The sequence below is a fragment of the Ambystoma mexicanum genome, chromosome 7p (genome assembly GCF_040938575.1).
Source record: "Ambystoma mexicanum isolate Mex_15411 chromosome 7p, UKY_AmexF1_1, whole genome shotgun sequence".
In the NCBI taxonomy this organism is placed as follows: domain Eukaryota; kingdom Metazoa; phylum Chordata; class Amphibia; order Caudata; family Ambystomatidae; genus Ambystoma; species Ambystoma mexicanum.
The window spans coordinates 932,092,128-932,114,040 of NC_090939.1; the positions used below are offsets into that span (position 1 = coordinate 932,092,128).

Here is a 21,913-nt window from a genome sequence, read left to right on the forward strand (position 1 = left end):
CACTCATTTACTAAACCCTGCACAATTTCAACTGAGTAATGTTTGTATTGAGGATGCATCACATTGGTGAATATCTGTTAAAAAAAAAGAATTAAAAAGGTGTGTGCGATAAAAAAAAAAAAAAATGGAGCTGCACAAGGATGAAGAGTTGTTTTGCATGAGAGTAACAAAGGATAAAGAGGAGCTTGACTAGTGACCTGAGGAGTACACTCAGTTATGGCCAGAAGGGACAGTACTGCTTTGGCACTAACTCCATGCGTCGCCACACAAGACTTTCCACTCGACTGCCCTGTGAACAGCAGTGCATGTCTCAGGATGTAGAACCCCTTCTTCTAATGCACCATCAGCTTCCACTCCTGCCCCCACTAGTTGGGCAGAGTATTCTTCCTGCTGCATCACAGCGCATACAAGAGGCAGTTGACCCTTAAGAGGACAACGGTCCTTTGTGCATATGGTGATGCACCAATTGCTGGGGGAGCAATTACTCCGAGCCTTTAAGGCAGCTGTAAAGGCCCATAAAAAGAATCCCCCCCCCCACCCAGTGACATCACAAGTGCACTCCATGCCTCCTCCTGAATAAACAAAAAAGGAAGGAGCTCCATGGGGACCAGCCAAAGTATATAGAAATTAAAAAAACATGTGCAGTAGACCCCTATGGAGTCCACCTACTTTATGTTAAAGCATAAAGCAGACGCAGTCCATAAAAATCTCCAGCATTTTTTCCAGCATGAAAATCCTTGCAAGCACAAATACTGGAGCATTTGTATAGCACAGAGGAAAAAAGTAGGCAGAAAGGAAGTTCTGTTCCACCACTCCTCTCTGCCATACAAAGAATTGAAAATGTGGCGGGGCGCTAGAGTGTGGCAACTGATGTAGTCGCAGATCCTCACATCTTCACTTTTCCGCTTTATTTATCCTGCATTAAAAATCGTAAACCCGCTTTTTCTTTGAAATCCGATCTGCTCTGGTGGGGCAAGTGACCAAGGTGGTACCTCCGCTCCAGGTACAGCTTCAATAGCTCGGGGAAAGTCTGCAGCCGAACGGACACAGGCTCTCCATGCACTGCGGCCTAGGCGCCACGAAATAGCATAAGACGGACAGCGTGGAGGGCGCCGCAACTAACTGAGGCGTCAACGTGGGAGTGATGGTAATTGAGCCTGATAAATCACTGGTGCCAGGTGACCAAACACAGCTGAGCTGGATTACTTGCAAACCCGCAGTGATTCTCGCTGCAGGGTACAGTGGCAGAGCGCAGCGGTGTGTTCTGCGGCAGGGTGGAAAGGCCTGTATGCCAGTCGGCCTGGCGGCGCGGATAGAGCAGACTTACTTCCCCCACCCTCCGGAGTGGGTGACGGCACTGAAGAACCCAGCCCCAACCCTCTTGCCTAGATTACCCAGATAAGTGCATGTATTAACGGATAGCTGGGAAAAGGCATGACCTTGTGTATGCTGTTCAAGGACCAGTGGGGGCCCTGAATCATAACACTCACGGACAATATATGGGGGATGGAGAACTGTGGTACAAGCTACAAGTGTGCTCTCTCCCCTATATACCGGCCCATAAACATGGAATCACTCCTGGTGGGCCGGACTTCTGCCGAAACTCTCTCTCTCTATATATATATATATATATATATATATATATATATATATATATATATATATATATATATATATATATATATATATATATATATATATATATATATATATATATATATATATATATATATATATATATATATATATAACGCCACCTACTTTTCATCTGTGAAAGCACAACATGACAAGAGACAAACAATGTACACAAAACATACTAAGCAAGATGGAGGCATATAAGTACTACGCCGATACCTCATGGAGAGCCCCAAGGCCCAGAGAAAGTCGGAGCAGACACTCAGGCTTTGCCAGGCTTCCCCTCCTCGCAAGATCTCATGCTAGCAATTAACAAATCTAGGTCATCAATACAAAATAAAACCGACTCCCTCAGAATTCACGTTGGTCTGCTTCGTCAAGATCACCACAAAATGTGAGGCCGGATGAGGGAGGTGAAAACCAGAGTCTGACATTGAAGACAACCTAACCACAGTCCGTAACTAACTACTGGACTCCCTACACCACAGCAACGTTTTGGAAAGAGCGAGCGAGCGGATCGGCAGAGGGAAGATCCAAGCAGAATAATGTCAGAACAGTCGGCGTCCCTGAAATATCAGAAGGAACAGCAGCCAAGCTTTTCCTGATATCATGGTTTTCAGAACTGGTGGGGCCCATGGGCCTCTCAAACCTCTTTTCCGTAGAATGTGCCCACTAAACCTCTGCTGCCTGGAGGCCCGCCTAGGGCAGTGGTCGCAAATAATTCATAACTATCGAGACCAGGATGCAATCCTGCAGGAAGCCAGACAGAAAAGGTCCTCTGGAATGGCAAAAGGCCATGGTGGCAATTTTTCCCGAATTTCCCTGCATGGTACAAAAAGTCAAGCCATCCCTCGATAACATTAAGAAAAAAGAAAAAAACAAAATTTAAAACAAACTGTTCTTAATGGGCATTAAAGATGCCCTCTTTTACCCAGCTACAAGGCATACATTATTTTCCAAAAATTGATTAGCACAGTGTACCGATTAAACTTTTCTTGGTTAGCAAACAAACCCATTTTATTAGCAATGATGTACTCATATTTTTAATGTCTCCAGGAGTTTTGTACCTAAGGCATAGCAGTTGTGTGTGTCGTTGAAGTAAGATTAGTGAGATGAGTCAGGCCTTGCAAATCCTTTAAAATTTCACTAGAGCTGCAGGTCGAGTATCTTAGTTTACTTAGTCGACCTAAAAGAAACGCACTCTATCAATAGCGATAGATGGCAACCAATTTAAATGTGCTGCTGCATGGAACCACAAACTGTAGGGAAATATAATAGGGAAATGCTTTTACCTATTCTGAATTTCAACAAGGGTAGCTCCACATTCAATCATCCACATTTTAGCAAAGGTCTGAATTTTAACTAGGGCCAAGGGTGTGAGACCCGGGCTGAATCTAATGATGCCAATGTTGGGAATGCACACAACACATGCTAGAAAATAGTCACTTTCATCCACGATACCAGTGTCGTGGGCTGAGTTGCACTTAAAATAAAACATACCAATTTACTTTATTCATTTAACATATAACAGATTCCCATACTAACATTTAGTGCAAACAAGTTCATACCGGTTATATAAACTTGGTGAAGATTGATGGAAATGCATGCTAGTTTGGAAATGAAATGAACTAAACGTGCAGGCTTAAAGCTGCGCTGTGTCTGAATGGGGACGTGACAAATCAGAAGTGTGGAATGCAAGATCCGTTCTGCTTAAGATATTGCATTGTTTAAACAACTTTCAGACCAGGAAGACAAGACAGAGATGTAGCTATTATTTCCTCTAAGCGGTGAAGATGGACACGGTCAGAACATTCTTGCATTGGCCGACTGACAAAAAGGAAGGTGGTTTGAATGACACATGAGGTTTTAGAAAACAGCTTGCAGCAGAAAGGGCTGGTCATTCACTCACTCACTGGCTCGGGAGCAGAAAGACTGGTAGAGGGGTAGTTCCAGACGCAGAAAGGCTGGCTCATTTGTTCCAGGCAAAAAAGGGAGTGGGTGTGATAACAATTCTCCCGTCCTGTCCAGTAGACAGAAAGGGGGAATATCGCCAGCTGAAGCAGTCAACGGCTATCCTGACCTTGTGGTCAGAGAAGCCACTGACCCCAATAGATCTAGGTAATTATGCAGTAATTGAGGCGAGCGTAATTTATGAAAGAAGTATTTTGCAGTCTGTTTCATAGAAATAGGTTTGTTTTCTTAAAGTAATTCAAAATCTATATTTTACGTACGGTTCCCATTTATGAAGCAAGCTTTAGTTACGACAAGAGGCTCACAGCTGCCAAGATAGTGAAAAGAAACATTCAAGGTTACAGATAACTGTGCGGTAGCCAGCCAGCACCAAATGTGTAGTTGAAGCTTATTATTCAAAAAGCTATTTACTGGGTGTGAGCTCTCTAACGAAACGCATTTTATCTATGTTAAAGTATAAATTACTGTAAAACGTAGCACAGTATAATGCATCGGTTGTTCATCACGGGGGTGGTGTGTGTGTGTAATGTATTTTGAAACAAGGGCGTATTGTATATAAAATAAAAGTGTACCAAGTTCTGTACTTGCTTACCGTTAGTGACCCTGGTAAAATAATTATTAGGCAGTGTTCTGAAGTTAGGCTCATCACTATACCAAAAAATACTATACCACAGAATATAAAAAATGTAGCCAAAAATATCTAACATCTCAGAGCGTTGGCCGGGAAGCGGTAAAATAATTACTGGGCATGGCCTTACATCATAAAGCATAACCATATTGCACTCATTCTATGAATTAGAGCTGTGATGTAGTGCAGTACTGTGTGCTAACTTGACTCTGGCAGGAGTACCGCCATGTCCCAGATTCAGGCTGAATTTTACCTCGAGGCGAAGCTTTATGCTCACACAAACTGGTCATCTGAAAATTTGACAACATGGAAAATTAGGATTAGCACAGAAGTGGAAAAAGAGCATTTTGAGGCTATTTTTGATTAAGGAAATATTGTGTAGGTGTCTCCTTAAACCGTTCTGAGCACCAGAACGCACAAGAGGAGAAGAACTGCATCACATACAGATCCATAAAGTTGCAAGGGAAAGACAGTGAGGTCATTGGCAAATTACAGTGCAGTTAGGACAATGCAGCAATTGAACATAGAATTAAAACACAGAGTGCTAGACATGGAACTGCAGGCTAAATATAAAGACCTTTCTGCTCAATTAGCTCAGAGAGAAACAACTATATTGAGAGTGAGCAAGAGTGAACCCATTGAAAAACAATATTGGATTTAAAGCAAGATAAAGATGTTGCCGTTTCTGAAATTCAAAAACAGTGAGAAAGATAAGGAATCTCATGCCATGGAATAGGAAATATTTATATTACTAGATGAAAATGAAAGAAAAGCCAAAGCACGTGATCATTGTCAGACACAGATCAATGAATTACAAGCAATAATCAATAAGGTCAGGGATGAGAATTCTGTTCTCAGTCATGAAGCAGAAAAGCTTCACGGACAGTGCAAAAACCTGGAACAGTAAATATTTAATCTCAAGTCTCAGGAAAAGCGACCGTGTACTACATTCACTGGAGCTGAACTTAATCACAGCCCTAGCTAAGGTAACGTACCAGCAGCTGTCCACGTGGCCAGACCTGGTTATAACCCAATGTTAAAATCTGAGTCAACTGCAAATACTCACATGCATTCTTGCCCACAAGAGAACAGGAATGAGCAACAAAATGACAAATACCAGAATGCACCATGTAATCCTTTAAAAATCATGAAATCTATGAAGACTTGGATTAAACCATTCGAAAGGGGAGGGGATTGCTGTATGGAAGATCATTTGGAGGCAGTTCACTATATATTCACGGCTCTCCAGATTCCAAGGAAATAATATACACAGTACTTTCACCTCACTCTAGATGTGGCATCTGCTAGTATCATTTGTGGTCTCAATGAACAGGAAGATTTGTCATGGGCAGACTTTGAGAAAGAGATTAGACACCAATTCTCATCCATCAGTCTATACAGGAAGCCACTTATAGTCTGGCGGCACAGCAAAATGAGTCCCCTCGCCAGTTCTTTCAAAACTTAAGAGCATTTTCACGTTTTGAGGTGACCATTATCCCTAACTCAGTAGAATTTAAAACTGCACACTTTATGGGCTCCAAAAATAAATGGTCTCCCATTTAATCTGAATTTGACAGGGAAAAACTACTAGAATGGATAATGGAACAGGGGGCCAAACTATATGAAGTGATGTTTGGTCAGAAAAAGGAGGGGCCTAGGAATAAAGAGGCAAAACCAAAGTCTTAGGAATCCACACCAGTGATTTTGGAGGTAAAGTCAGTAAAGATGCCACTAAAATCAGGTCAAACTCAGGCAAAGAAAGACATGACACCTAATCAAAGGGACGTGGATCCACAGAGGACTTCACCCCAGACTCCTATGTTCCAATCCGTTGATCCCAGCAACAGAAGTTCTTACATTATTCCTAGATACCTTGGAGTTCTCCAAGAGTGGGACTTTGCCATGATATGCCAGGCCTACATAACAATCAAAATGAAATGCACAACGGTCCATACCAGACACTAGGGGCCCAGAGTAATTTGATCCTAATACAGGCCACCAAGGAAGACAAAGATGTGTGGATTCATTGAAAATGAACAGTTTCCACCAAAGGAGACAAAATATGGATTATGTACCATGACAATATAAATCCCCACCACAGGTTGACCCTGGTCAAAGGATGGTTATTCCACATCCTCCACCGGCACGTCAATTCAGACGTAACAAATAGAAATCAATCTCCTGAAAGATATCAGAACAGGCTTAATCAGGGCGAGTTTAATCAGTACCGGCCCAGACCACAAAGAGAAATTCAGAGACATGGACAGGTTTCAATGCTTAGAGGCCCAAGTCTAAATGTTGCCTGAACAGATAGGAAAATGATGTGCAGTTCAAAAGCAACAGCCAAGTGAAGGTGCAGAAGGTCATAGGAGTGATCTTGTACCTAGCGACAACAAGTGACTAGCTAATCCCCTCACCCTGATGAAAAAAAGATGCCCATGAATTGCTTGCCGATTTAAAAACAAAGTGAGACAGGGAATTATAACACACAAAAAGGGAGTGTGGTTTAATTTGGAGTTGAACCAGACCATTCAGGTGTGTAAAGATGAGCAAAAAAAGGGAACATGAAAAACCAAAAGAACAGAGAAGCAGATTTAAAAAGAATATGCAATGCGACAATGCAACGCAAAAAGAAGAATTAGGATCAACAGGTAGGTTATCCTTACTCAAGAATACTGTTGATCAACCCCACAGAGGAAACAATTGCCCAAAAGGCAGGTGCAGTTCAGTCACCTGAGGAGTGTTTTGAACCACGGATGTTGCAAGGGACAGAAATGACAGGCTCCGTACAAAATGCAGACATGTGTCACACCCCGGAAACTGACATGCTGTCACGTGAAACTTGTGAAAATACACAGGCAATAGGTTGCAATGTGGAAGTAAGTAGAGAGTACCCAGACAATGGGAAAGGCACAATGCGAAATTGGGGTGTGAACACTAGTGGTCCCAAGGCAGAGGGGCAGTCAGTGGCTACACTCCAAATGGGTTCTGAGCCAAAGAGAATACACAAATAAATTATTAAGTGGGCAAAAAGGAGGGTAAATCGTCATTTCATATGCCAAGCAAAAAGTAAAAATGAGATAAGAAAATTAAGTCCTGAAATTAGTAAAAATTCTAATTTTGTATGTGTACTAGAAGAGGTTGAGGATAGGTACTATGCTCCTATCACTATTGAAGAAAAATGCAATGCATTTGCAATGATTGACACAGGTGCCCAAGCCACAATAATGTCAAATGAACTGGTGAAAAGTATCATTGAAGGGAGAATCCCCACAAAATCATGTAAAGCTGAGGCAAAGTGAAGGCAAGCCCTGTGCACAATTTCCATGGGGAATAAATACCTTTCAAAGGGGTCACCGATGTTGAAAAAGATAGGGAAGGCATTGGATGAGACAGGAAGTATTGTACACACCCATTAATGAAATATCCTTCCCCATAGGGACAAACTGCCTGAGGAGAGCATCGCCCCTCATTGATGGGGCGAATGGGGCATTGTGGTCCTTGGCTAAAAAGCCATTGAAACCTATAATGCCCCAAAGCAACAGTGTAAAAGAATGCCACGCCGTTGCTAAATCAGTGCAGTGGAGGTATATCTTCACAATGGCGGTGTGCCTAGCGTCACCTCATGCGTCAGGATGAAGTGTGAGGAAAGAGTCTTTGGAGATTTTTTTTGGACACTAAAAAAAACTGGCAAACAGAAATAGATGAAAACCTGTTGCGTTTTTATGTAAATGAAGAAAAATACAAACCGACTATTACTCCAGAGTTAAATCAGGAAAAAATGCATTTCAACAATTGCAGACATGCAAATGGGAAAAGGGCAGCCATGGATCCCTATCCATGTGAATGGGCATTCTGAAATGATTGAAGCTACTTGGCGCATGAAAGGAGTTTCATTAGTGAAAAGTTACTCCAGCAAATACTTGACAGAGGAGATCCCAAAGTTTAAAATAAAATAATAAAAACCACCACATCTTTGACCTAGATGACCCCAATTTGGCACAATGAATTGTAGGAAGATGTATGCTAAGGATTACAACCGGCTCTAAAAGCACAATGTGTGGATCGTGGGCGGAACACAAAACAAATTCCATTTAGAATCATGCTCAGAATGTGTCTGGTATCAAACTTTCTAAATCAAAAGGTCTAGTCCAGATTGGGTGGAGCTGCACCTGAATTTGAAGACAAGAGACAAGCTCATCATTGTGCCCAAATGATGCCATATGCAATTGAGCTTCAAGTGAAAAAGGATGCTACCATTCCCGCATTTACCAGACAATTTACAGTAGCATTAAAATACAGGAAGGGACAACAGACAACAGATTCTGATGCATTTGTGTACCTAAATGAAGCCATAAAGCAGCAAGGATTAGAATGTCAATATACACCATTGATAGAGATTGGGGATGGGCACATTCAAATCCCAGTGACAATAAAGGTTGTCAAGACATTCATTTGGAAGAATATACAGCATTAGGAATGGCAGTACAGGCATTTTACTACAATGTTAATTTCAGTAACCGGGAACATCCCTGAAAGCTATGTGACTGCACAGGGTGAATTACCAGAATCATTGGAGTCTAAGCCTAAGGGAATCTTTAAAGTTCAATCTGTGTATCCTTATGAGCCAAGTGATATGGTATGCTATCATCAGGATGGTTGTATCCTATTCGAATTAGGTGAATCTACAAGAGAAAGCAGCATATTGAAGTGGAAGTCAATGTTACAAAATATTTGAGTGTACCAACTCGCCAAAGAGACACTACCACACAGTAAGAGGAAAGTACAGAGTTTCCTCCTTTGGAGGATTTCCCAGAGTTCTCTAAAATGGCAGAGGGGCAGATTCAAGCTGCAGATGCATGCACAAATGAAGAAAGACCAATTGATGAAAATATTTATGGAGTTCTAACATATTTTTGCCAAAGATGCCTATGACCCTGGGCTGACCAATTTGCATGTTTCTACACTACCAGGAGGACATATTAGGGAGCCAATATTTGTGTGGCAATATAGGTTGCCCTTTGCATGTCTGGAGTCACTAGCTGAAATCAAATGTTGAACCTAGAGGAATCATTAGGCCTATTTATAGTACATCAAATACTCCTATATTAGGTATACTAAAACCCAATGGCGCTTGTGTGCAGATCTAAGAGAATGAAACAAAAATAATATTTTTAAAAAACCAAAAAAAGTGTACCTGTTTCAAGGTGGCCCCTTCTATTTATTGATCAGGGCCTTGCACAGGTTCACGGATCAAAAGGTATTGACCACCATATATTTTACAGCTGGATACTGTAGTGTGTGCCACTAGCCGAAGACATTCAAAATGTATTTTGATTTGACAAATCACAATACGCATGGCCCCGGACCCCTTTTGGGTGTGCCAATAGTGGGAGCGAGTTTGGGATATTCCTGAGCAAGGCACTCCCAGATGCAGCTGGGAGAGGAACAATAGTTTATGTGGATGATGTGCTAAAGATTTGAAAAGCAATTTCAATGAGATTAGACATGTACTCTGTCAGCTACAGAAGACTGGGGCAAAAGTATCTTTACAGAAAGCACAGTGGTGCAGAAAAAGGGTAAACTTCATAGGCCATGAAGTGAGAGCGTGTGTTAAATCCACAAAACAAAAAGGTGGCAGCAATCCAGACACTAAAAGATCCCACAAACTTAAAGTTTAAAGAGCTTATTAGGAATGACAAGTTGCAACAGAAAGTTTATTGAAAATTATGCAGAGATTACACAACCTTTGACGAGATTACTGAAGCAGGGTGTACCCTGGAAATGGGAAAAATAACAGTGAGGCAGTGGCCATGCTAAACGGGTGTCTAATGACAGTGCCATGTTTGGCATATCCAAAGAAGAAAAAAAACGGATTTCTTTGTAGAAAAAGGATTCACAGAAAAAAGGATTCACAGATCAATGCATGTCAGCAGTGTTATATCAAATACATGATGCACATAAAACCACTGCATATGCTAGCAAGCCATTGTCACAGGTAGAGATTAAATTTAGTGAATGTGAAAAGGCGATTCTGACCACTGTCTGGGCATTACAACATTTCCGGGTCATAATTCAAGGGGAGCAGGTGATCGTTGAAACAAATCACCAGTCTCTGCAGTTCTTGCAAAGTAAGAGGATCAGATCAGGGAATTTGGCCCAGTCAAGTATCACTTCATGTACATTGGCACTCCAGGGATTTCCAGTAGAAGCGAGATTATGGACAAAATAAAAAGAGCCCAGTTGCTCAAGGGCTAGCGTAGTTGCACGAATGTGCAGCTGTCTTTGTGCCCGATGACAGAGCTGGAGACAAGTTTAAATGAATTTGAGCAATCCCCACACAAGGCTTTCAACGAAGAAACATGTAAGAACATGTAAGGATTTACCAACTGTGTGTAGATGATGTGCATACCACGTAGAAAATGATGCTGAAAAAGGAACTTGTGGCAGGAATAGGAAATGTGTGGTTTAAATGCAACAGCATTCCAAGAATAAGCCCCAAAAGCAGTCAAGCTGCAGAATTGGCTGCCATTTATAACGCATTATCTACTGCAGTAAAAATTAGACAACAAAATACTTTCAGTCACTGATTCTGAGCAAAATAGTTTTGTTGAGTATTTACCTGGCTGGAAGGTGAAAGGCATGCTCACATATACCAAGAAGTCACTTAAACATGGCAAGATGATTCAAGCTATAGACAAACTTGTGTCAGAAAATGACCTGATAATCCACTGGAGGAAAATACATGGTCATTTGAAAACACCAGGTGAGGATAAAGGAAGGAAATCAGGCAGATCAATTAGCCAAAATTGGAGCTGTAATGGGGGGAGTTGTTTTCTATTGAACACCCGCTTGGTGAAATACAGGTGGATGCGATAACACGATCCAAAACTCCAAAAACACAGCCTCTGGCACAATGAAGTCCAGATCAAGACCGGATTAAGCACAAAAGGAGGATCTTATACTAGGCCCATTTTACAACCATTTGCTAGATGCAGTACAAAATCCTCTGAATGAAGTGGACTGCAAAGGGAAAGCGGAATTGAGGGCGTTATTAAAAAACAAAAAAGAATTAAGTTACAAGATGGACTGATGATTAGAGAATCCATGACAGGCCAAATCCTTTCGGGGATTGATGTTGCACCGTGCCCACGATGCCAGTACTGCAGACCACAAAGGGTCGCAGAAAACTTTAGAAATTCTAAAAAAAGATTATGCGTATTGGCCACACGTCTCAACATGTTGAGCTCTACACCAGAGGGTGTAGAGTGTGTGCACAGTTTCAGCCTGCGTCACCAGCTCATACAGCACCATTAATGTATAAGGGGTTTGACACTCCCGTGGTCCAATTTGTAAGTAGACTTTATAGGGCCTGTGAGGAGATCAGCAAGGGGAAACAGGTACATGTTAACGGTTGTTTGTTTAATGTCTAAATGGGTGGAGTGCATTCTAGCTCCAGACTGCTTTGTGCAAACGGCAGCCACTTTACTTGTGAAACATTTTTTCAAGATTTGGTTTACCTCAAAGAATCGAATCAGACAGTGGAAGTCATTCAATAGTGCAGTAATGACAAATGTGGCAAATCTTGGGTGTGAAGAGGAAACTATACATTTCTTGCAGGCCCTCCTCTTCAGGGGGAGTGCAACGATGTAACAGATCAGTAGTTGACATGCTGAAAGTTTGTAGCTGAAGCAGGATCTAGTTGGGATATATGACTTCCTCTGGTATTAATGGCTCTAAGGTCGATGCCCTCTAAATCAACAACCGACCCAACAAAATTGTCATAGGTAGGAAAATGGTTTTGCCGCAACACTTGCTCTACAGAACAAACAGTGGATAAGACAAACGCACACGTGCAGGGCCACCATGTAACTTGACATATATAGCCCAGCACAAAAAGGGAAGGAGGAAGCCCAGCAGACTTGCCAGTCCGTTCAAGCTGGAGGGGCTGGGGTGGAGTGCAGAGCAGCAGCATAGGACCGAGACAACCAGGCCCAGCTAAGCAGAACTTGTCAGCCCAAGAAGGAGCCGTTTCATTTGAAGCACACCACTCTTAACGTGAGCGGCAGGCGGGGGGCTTGCTGTGTGCATGGAGACTAATGGCGTATAGTGTAGCATAGCTTAATGAGGGATACAGATTACCCATGCTTTTAAAACTAAAACCACAACTTGTTCCATTATTTACACATTCAAACATGCTCCACATGGCAATCTTGTTCATAGGTGTGATATGTTATATCTGCTTTAGCTTGTTTAGTGAAAATAAGAACCCCCAGACGATAGGGGGTCATTTTAAATGCATTAACATAACTCCTGTGTCAGGTGTATGATTCAGAGTAATGCATCAGAGTGGTATCCCGGAGTCTAAAAACTTTACAATTCCTGACTGTAAATGTTTAATCATGTTGATAAGCACATACCGCGCATGTACACAAGTGTGTCTAGGTGCGACAAGACAAGGAGTGGGAACAATGGAGGACAAAATAACAATCTTACTAGGCCTGTGTCATTCAGATCGTGCAATTGCATGGAAGAGGACAGGAGAGAAGTGCCAGGGGTGGGGGGGGGGGGTGGGAGTGCATTTAACTCAAGTGTAGCCAGCGGGTGTCTCATAAGTGCAGAGAGCAGGGACTGTAGGGTTACAGATACAGACCCTTAAGTGCTGGGGAGCCCGGAGGCAGCGCAAGGGCAACTGGAGATGCAGGAGCCTGGGCCAGAGTTCAGAGGGTGAGCAGTGCACGGAGCAGACCGGTGCATCAGCAAGGGAGAGGAAGCAGAAGGTTTTGAGTTGCTTCCGGAACCGGAGGTTGTTCTGGTCAAGTTTGAGAGAGGCTGTTCTATAGGGAGGCCCCAGCCGAGGAGATGGATCTGCCCCCAACTCTCTGCTTGGAGAAGTGTCTGGCTCTCAGAGTTGGAGGTGGATGAGCGGAGAGCTTGAGAAGGAATATGTTTTGGAAGAGAGTCGGAGGTAGAGCGGTACCAAGCCTTGTGAACAATGTAGAGGGTCTTGAAGTTGATCCTTGCAGCCACGGGAGTCAGTGAAGAGATTTCAGAGCTCGAGAGATACGATCCCTGGGCTTGAGGCCAAGGAAAAGTCTTGCAGTCCTGTTCTGGATACGTTGTAAAGGTCGAAGAGTAGAGGTAGGAAGATTTTGAAAGAGGCTGTTGCAATAGTCCAGCCTAGAAAAGGCCAGAGCTCTGGAGACCGTGAGCTTCGGGGGGTGGGGGAGGTGAGAAAAGGAAGCATATGAGGTGTAGCTGATAGCTTGACTTCTTAGAGATGTCAGAGATGCAAGGAAAGGGTGGAGTCGACACCAAGGTTCTTATCCTCACGAGAAGGAGCAAGAAGAGGGCTCAGAGTGGGCGGCCAGAGAAAGAGGAACGGGTGGAGCGGGTGTCCCAATGAGGAGGATCTCAGTCTTACTGGTATTAAGGCAGAGATCATCAGTGGCACACCAATCATGAAATGCGGCCAGACAGTCCGGTATGAGTGAAGCAGAGGTGGCTGAGGGGAGCCGAGTGTCATCTGCATAACATTGAAAATTGGAGCAGAAAGTAGCATGAGTGTTGACATGAAAGACTGATGACCAGGGGTCTGTTTTCACAGCCTCACATGAGGTGGAGATAAGAGGCTTGTGGTCACGTCCAATCATAGGCAATCAAGACAAGTTGGGGAGAAGCAAGTGAGAACGCGGTGTCACACATAAACACAAAAAACACACACACACCCCCTCTCACCCCCGTATAGTTGTTGCTGTAGTCAGATTTGTCAACCATCTCAATTTGGATGGAAACATGAAGGTGGTCTCTAACCCTCTATTGGTGAACACCAAAATAGGACATACTAAATAAATCTAACAGTATGCCTGTCGTGTATGCCCTAAACCTGATTGATGCCACTTATGATGTTCTGACCAGGAGTGTTTTTATGATCGAGAAATTGTTTCTACGTTTTAACATACGTCATTGTATAAGGATTTGCTTAACGCTGTAACTTTGTAGAGTTTTAAAAGCAGCTCGTTCATGGAATATTGCGTTTTTTTCCTGTATATGTTGAGTCTGTTTATAAGATGAAATTACTTATGTATTTAATGGCTATGATTTTTTTGTATTTTTTATGGTCTTTTTAAAGGCTTAATTGCTGATGGAACGGAGTTCCAGAGAACTGCAACTTGTTTTGAAAAAGCACCAGCAACACTCCCCCCCGCGCCCCCACTACCAGACTAGCCAGGCCCCAATCCCACCACCCAATGACTACATTTGGTTCTAGGACTAGCCAGTGTTTTCTGAGTAGAAGATCGTATGGGTCAGTTGGGGGCATATGGCACAAACGTATACTGGAGGAAGGTCAGTCCCTGTTCATTCAATGCTCTGTGTATAATACAGAGATCTTTGAATGTAATCATGTCCGCAACAGGCAACCAACTCAATGTTTGAAGATATGCTCTCCGGAGCCTAGCTTCAGGCATATGAATCGCCATGTTCTCTACCAGTTGCATATTCTCTACCAGTTACAATCTGAGAAAGGACTCGATATAAAAGCATTTACTAATTGGACACAATCTGAAAAAGTAAAGAGGTCCAAGAGTCTGCACAAGGCGCGAAGGAGGAACAAGTGCGATTATGCACTAATGTTAGATTTAAATAATCCTTATTTAACCCATCTTCTAAATTGTGCACCTCTTTAGACAGTACAGGGACTTTTCCAAGGATTTCCAGGCAGATAGTAAATTATTTATTGGTCATTTGTTAGGCGCTTATACAATTAGTAAAAACTGTTTCAAAGCGCCCACAGGGCAACAGGGTGGGGACAGGGGAAGGTAGACAATGAATTACAGAGATAAATACTTGAATTAATATTACAAATTGGGAATAAAAGGGAGGGTAGACAAACCTACTATGCCTTTTCAGTGTTCAGAACATGCAAGTGAAGGGGGTGTAAGGGATGGGTGCTGTGTGCTCATGGAGAAGTGCTAGGGTTGAAGTGAAGAAGAACATAAGTGCAAACTCCTGTGGAAGCCTAGGTCTAAGTAAGTGCAGTAAAAAAAAAATGTTAAAAAAGACAGCGGCTGAAATGAGGATGTGGGGGGGGAGAAACAGGGCCCGTAGGATACATAAGGGCCCTGCACATTAGTCATGCATGTCAAAGAGGTTCACTTCAGAGACAGTCCCAGCTTGAAAAAACCTTCTTAAAAAAACTGATAGACTAAAGAGCATCTCATCAGTCATACAAGGAACGAATGTTAGTCTGTGTCACTCCATCCACAGGCCGACTACCCCCATGCAGTGCTGAAGGGCATCTTCATGTGATTGCAGTCACCCTGCATGTGATTGCTGAAGGATGACGATAAAAAAAAATGTGTTTTAAAAAGGACTACGTGCAATGCTTTGGGTTCTCAGACAGAAAAGAGGCAATCCATGGCAGGGCCCCATCTCCGAAACTTAACCAGTGTCAATGTCACAGGAGGGTGGGAAGTCAACGGAGCTTAATGCTTCTAAGAAAAAAAATTACCCCCTGCCATCCACAATTCTCCGGAGGTCATACTGCACTTAATATCGCAGCCTTTGTAGCTCAGCCAGGTCTAAAACTGGCCTGAAAGTAGCGCAAAACATTAGACTCTTAAATGCAGGCCTGAAGCTGTGATGTTGCCACTACCTGCTGCAGTTCGCTGGGGTACAAGTGTTGGGACATATGGCGAAAGCTAGCTGGACTATTAGGGTCCATAGTCATCCTTTTACTAATCATCTGACCACTGCTTGCTTCAGCCTCTCTGGTGCAAGACCTGGTTGGAAGGAGGCATTCATTATGTAGACATAAACTACCTTTAACAAACAAAGGAAACGTGGATCACAATGGGAGGCTGTCGGTCAAGGCTTAGTCAATTTAAATAAGGAGTCTGAGATAGTGAAGAGGAATGAGTCCCCCCAAAAAAAATTCTTCAAAGTGCGATCAGATGCTGGCAAAATAAAATGAATACACACTCTCACAACAAGAATACAGAATGGTGCAAGCTAAATGCCAGACCTTACCAAATATCAACACTTACCCAAGACAACTAAAGATGCAACAGGAGAATGTGTAGTGTGAAACCTATACATTTGTGCCCTGTGACCAAAAATCCCGGGCTTGCAGCTACGCTTCCTTAATGCATGTGATCCTGGGCAGATCAAATTACTCATATTATTTGGCTGCCAAAATTGGGATCACATAGTAACCTTGGACTCTGAAGATCTCTGCATTACATGGTAGTGGCTCTAAATTCTTGCAACTGAAACTGGAGACCCATACGATTCCCGCAGATTGGAGTAAGAGGTGATGGGAATGTTGTGAAAGCATATTTCTCTACTGGCTTATCCCAAAGCATCGTAGTCGCCCGGAACATTTCAGTGGAACCCCTGCCGAGTGACTGCAAAGAGTGTACACCACTCATGTAAAATAACCCCCAATACTGCTTGCTCTATTTCCACCCAATGTGTACCGCCCAGACGAACTGTTTTACTATCTGAAAGTGGGGTCAATTACACTGCATATAACTAACTTTCCAGATCCGGTACTGCCTGACAACCATTCTCCCTGGCGGCTACAAGTGTATGCCGGGAGTCTCTAGGAAACCTATTGGCCCAGATAAATTTGAAAACATGAGCCTGTAAATCCTGTATGGCTGTTGTAACCTGCTTCTCTCCTTGTGCCTGTGCTGTGAGCATGTGAACTGTGGAATGCCTGTGTGATGTTGGATGCAAAACGTGTGAGTGTTTTCCTTTGAGTGGTCTGTGAATGTCAGTTGGAGAGGAGCTGCCTGGATGAGAGGTGGAGCTCTCTGCATGTCTTTTACCTACTGCACTTACAGGATTCGGATTGCAGACACACAGGTAACAGTAACCTGAAGTAAAGAGTTAACCAACTCATCTGAAATGCAGCATCTACTTTTTGTACCTTTAACATTTGTCTTCTTCAGCATCATTATTTTTTTTTTAAACACTCTTTATTAGCATTTCGTGTCAACACCCCAAACATCCAACCCCCCATCCCCCTGACCCCCCCAAACCCTCTCCCCCCTTCAGCATCATTATTGGCAAGGCTTTTAGGTTGTACAACAATTTTGAAAAAAGGTTAATTTTCACTACTGCGGTTCTTCCCAACCATGATATTTTGGCATTTTCCCACTGTACCAAATCCTATTTTAACGACCTGCAGAACCACGGGAGATTACGCCGAGTATATTTCAGAGTAAGATAAACCCCTAAATACTCCAAAAGAATCCAGTTCCCAATGAAAGCTCAAATTCAACTGCAGATCAGAGACTGCACTGGGCTGCTCCAATACATTGAGTATATGAGATTTAGTAGGATTTGTTTTAAACCCAGATGTCTTGCGAAATGATTCCAAGATGGACACTATGTGCGGCACAGTCATTTTGAAGTTCTGCATAAAAAAGAAATGTCTGCATGTACACCCCTGAACACCCGCATATAGCCTAACCCATTGCGCCAAAAGCTTCATCGGCAGTGCAAATAGTAAAGGAGAAAGTGGACACCCCTGGCTAGTCCCCTGTGGTGGGGTGGCCAAAATTAGCCAATACCCTGGTTATGAACGTAGCTCCAAACCCCTGCAATACCTCCTTCAGATAAGACCATTTGATCCCATCTAATGACTTTTCTGCATCCATATCGCCAGAGGTTGGTTGTTCTGCCGTGCCCATTCCATAACATCTATTGCTCTGTGCGTATAGTCTTGTGCCCATCTTCCGGGGATGAATCCGGTCTGATCTTGATGTATAATAACTGGTAGAACATTCCCGAGTATTATGCATTAAGATCAGACCGGATTTATTTTTAGTGTAGATTCGGGCATCCTAATTAAGACCCGCGATCGGCCTATACGATTAACACTTAGTTGCGTCTTTACCTTGTTTACCCCCGGCCTGTGAACCTGGCAACCACGGTTTGAGTCCCGACGATGGTGTGAATTCACAAGTTTAAAAAAAAAAAAAAAAAAAAAAAAATGACAGGACAACTTTGCTCATTTTACACACAGCTTCTAAAATACCCAGGGGGATGGTGAACACCCTCTCAAAAAAGTGGGTGGTCTCTCTCCACCCGCGTGTACCCTCGACTTGAGCCCTGCAGATGGACACTGATACCAGGATGCCACCCACCCAGCTTGCTGTAACAGTGGGTCTTCAGGTGAGAGTATGCGGGCAGCTTCTCCTGGGCCCCTCCAGACACTTCCATAGTGCCAGGAACCCAGCGGATAATAAGTCACTTGCCTGCTGACCTATCTAGCCAGGCTTTAACCTGCATTGACTGTCAGGGTGTTGGGGTCTTCCTTCTTCCTGCAGGCCGTGCCCTGTGGCCAACATGTGCAGTGTATCCGAGTGGCGCACACACACACAAAAGGTTATATGAGACTAACAGGCACTCATTCCAGCAAGCCAACGAAGGCTGCACTCAATGTCTAGAGACATGCAAGTGGTGCAGTCAGAGCACTGGTGCTTGCCGTGCAGTGCCTTTATCACACACATTTCTGGATGTGCAATTATAACGTATTAGGGTACATTATTAAAAACAATTAACTAAAAAAAGGTGGACTGTGTGGTATTTGTTGGTCCCGATCAAGCATAAGTAGAAACAAGCATTGGCAATGTGAACAGTTTGGGCTTTTGTGTAAACATGTAAAAGGCACTTGCCAGGCAATATTGTAGTGGTATTAACTGCCCATTGATGGTAGCAGGTGAAAAATTGTGTGAATTCCTGTACATCTAATAGCAGTGCCTGGCAAATGCCTAGTACTTAAACACAAGCCAAAGCTGTTGGCTTTGCCAATGCTCGTCTTTAACAGGACTTCGCTGAAGGACCCGCATAGTGCTTATAAATAGAGTGGCTGACGGCAGAACAGGTTAAGACAGTTTTATTGCACCATTTACACGTTCGCAGAGCCAATTAAGGCAACTCTCAGAAGACTGCATTGAAAAAACACTGGCAGGCACTTCAAGTGCAAAGTTTGATTGTAAGGCTTGGTTAAAGCGAGCTTAAAGAGTTCCCACAAGGAGGTGTTTTGGCAGCGGCAGAAATTGGCCGGTAATGGCCATAGAGATTAGCATGGCCATGGGCAGTCAATGGTGGGCAGACCAAGAGTGCTGGCCAGGCCCAAGAACGTAGGCCTCCTGGACTGGTTTTCATTTAACAGATTTCAGCTCAGTTCAGATGGGACTGCTTTGAGGGCTTTGGGAGGGAGGGGGGGGGGAATTCCTGCAACGTGTAGACGTTGTAGAAAAAAAAAAGTGTTGTAAATTGATGATGTGCATTTCTCTTTCATTGGCAATCTTTTGGTGAAATTATATATTTGTAACCACGTTCACCATTCTAACAATATGAGTACAAAGAAAACAGCATATATGACCGCCAAGTCCTGAGTTTGGAAAGTAGTAGAACATTTGGAAATGCTGCCCCCTGGATGAGGATAATGACTTGAAAGTGATCCAGGAGTAGTTGTGTTTATCTGAGCACTAAGGGGCCACTTTTTGACACAGCAAACAATAGAAAGGGGGCCCAGTTTAAAACCAAAAGGGATATATAGGTCAAAGAAATTGGCGCTTTGGCCAAAGCTTAAGAACGAAACATATGCATCATGAGATGCATGCGTGCTTCTACGTTTGGACTGCATACTTCCCAAAACGTGCCTCTTTAAGCATTAACCAGTTCAAACTGCAGAACCCCAGTGCATGAGCTCCAAAGCAACACCTAACAAGGACTCACACTAGTAGCTCAGTAGGAGCCCAGGCGAAACAGCCTATAAAGTTAAATTACCAGTAATGGTATGCTTCAACCACCAAAAGATGCGTTGTGAAACTGAAAAATAAAACTACGTCCCTGCTCACTTACCCCTGATGGTTGGACACCCATGTGGGGGCAGTCATTTGCCCCGACTGGGGTAAATTGTGTATAGAGTGTATCGTTTCCGGAGTGTTTGTGTATGGGATGGGTGGCCACAAGAAGACACCCCGCTGCTGACCCGGCCCCCATGCGAGCACCCTGTCTGATTGCTCTGGGGTTTCAGTCTCTGGTCAGGTCTTAATTGGGACGGATTTTCGCCGTGATTGGAACGTCCGGCCACAGTGAGTTATTCCGTCACGCCGATGTATCATTGGCTACACCGGAGTTTCATGTAAGTAACCTGTATCGTCAGACTTACTGTATGGCAACAGCAATGGTCACGCCGCCTGCTTGGTCTCCAGCTTTATCAATAACTTCTCAGTGCCGCTACTCTAGGATTCATTTGTTGAGGACAACAGTAGTAGTGGGGAATGCCGTTTGATGATTGTAAAATAAAAAACGACTGTTTATTTTCATCACTGGCCAAACAAGGGCGAGTCCCATTTTTAAAACTAAGCTCTTTACAATGAGCCACCATCAAAGTGCCGGCCAACCCACAAGATCGGACTTTCATTGCCCTGTAATGCAAGAAACCTAATTGGCATAAAAAAAAGTATTGTAAATATTTAAACACTAGTTTAAAGAAAGCAGGCACGTCCCCATCCCCCACCACTTCTTTCCACGGGATAACAGGTCCTGGGCTTGCGGAGGAATCTCGGGCGAGGTTGCCATCGTTGCAGCCGGGGTTCTCGCAAGCCCTTTGATGCCGATACCGGTGGCGCGAAACTCTAAAAATTGGTGGCCCGGGCTGAGAGAGAGCCTTTCTGACTCATGGGTGTAGGTCAGAAGAGGCAGCACCTGCTGCCGCTACTCGACCAGGGCAATCGTACTGCAGACTGACATTTTACCTCCCATGGCAATTGAGCCTCCGGGTTAAAAGTGCCCCCAGGCCAATTGCACACCGGGCAGCCGCTCGCTTCGCCCGGGCCAAGAAACGAGCCTGCCTCTAACCCCCTCCCCCTCCTGCGGGGGGATAACTAACCGTTCGCTGTACTGTTCAAGTCCCATTGGGACGGGAGGAACGCACTGTGCCCAGCCCCACTCCATAAAACATCTCCCACGGGCAAATCGCACATCTGCATGAGAAAACCACACAACGAACTGAATCGACCTGTACTTTAAAGTAAATCTCAACCGATGCACATTACAAACCCCAACATATACAAAAATACCCCCTCCCCAATATTGCCTCACCCCTTTGATGCACATTGCATATCCTCAAAAAACACTGAAATAACGAAAAAAACAAAACAGAATCCACCTGTACTTTAAGTAAACCTCACCCGATGCATTTACAAACCAGCAACATACAGAGAAATAGCCCTTCCCAATATTGTCGGTGTGCATTAAAGTAACAATCAACTAGAGATAACTTTAAGACTTACCAGAAACCAAATAACAACCAACTATACCAAATGTTCTTTGGAAGAAAGAATCGATCCCACAACGCCTTGCCTTCTCTCTCGTGCAAAAAAATGACAAGTGGAAGTTTGAACCCACGTGATGCAGAGCAGCCCACGTGATGACGTAGACGTTCAAACCCACTTGATGCAGAGCAGCCCAAGTGATGAAGTGGAGGGGGGGTCTTGCTATGGTCGGTTTCTCTAATGGGAACTAACAAACTACCCTTTACGAAACGCGCATGTCCAGTTTCCAGGCAGCATCAGGTGAGTGCATGCGATCCAGCTCTTTTGGTGAATTTTATATGCATTTCTTTTAGCATCCATCAACTTAGACTTTCTCACC

At 43.6% G+C, this 21,913-nt stretch overlaps 2 protein-coding genes across 5 annotated transcripts in view; one reads left to right on the forward strand and one right to left on the reverse strand.

Annotated features, from left to right (window-relative positions):
- Positions 1–21,913, reverse strand: part of TRMT10C (tRNA methyltransferase 10C, mitochondrial RNase P subunit) — a 150,079-nt gene that overhangs the window by 32,253 nt on the left and 95,913 nt on the right. Inside the window, exon 1 of one of the 3 annotated variants that reach the window (XM_069637244.1) lies at positions 21,553–21,727. The exons of the other annotated variants lie outside the window; for them this stretch is intronic. The gene's annotated coding sequence lies outside the window, so the exon portion shown is untranslated. Of the gene's footprint in view, positions 1–21,552; positions 21,728–21,913 lie in introns of those variants that run through there. 3 annotated transcript variants of the gene reach the window in all.
- Positions 21,717–21,913, forward strand: part of LOC138526462 (thioredoxin-like protein 4B) — a 71,224-nt gene continuing 71,027 nt past the window's right edge. Inside the window, exon 1 of one of the 2 annotated variants that reach the window (XM_069637247.1) lies at positions 21,717–21,834. Coding sequence is in view for 1 of the 2 variants with exons in the window: in XM_069637248.1 (XP_069493349.1) it covers positions 21,775–21,834 (60 nt within the window). In the remaining variant the exon portion in view is untranslated. The remainder of the gene's footprint in view (positions 21,835–21,913) is intronic. The other variant, XM_069637248.1, reaches the window with a different exon arrangement.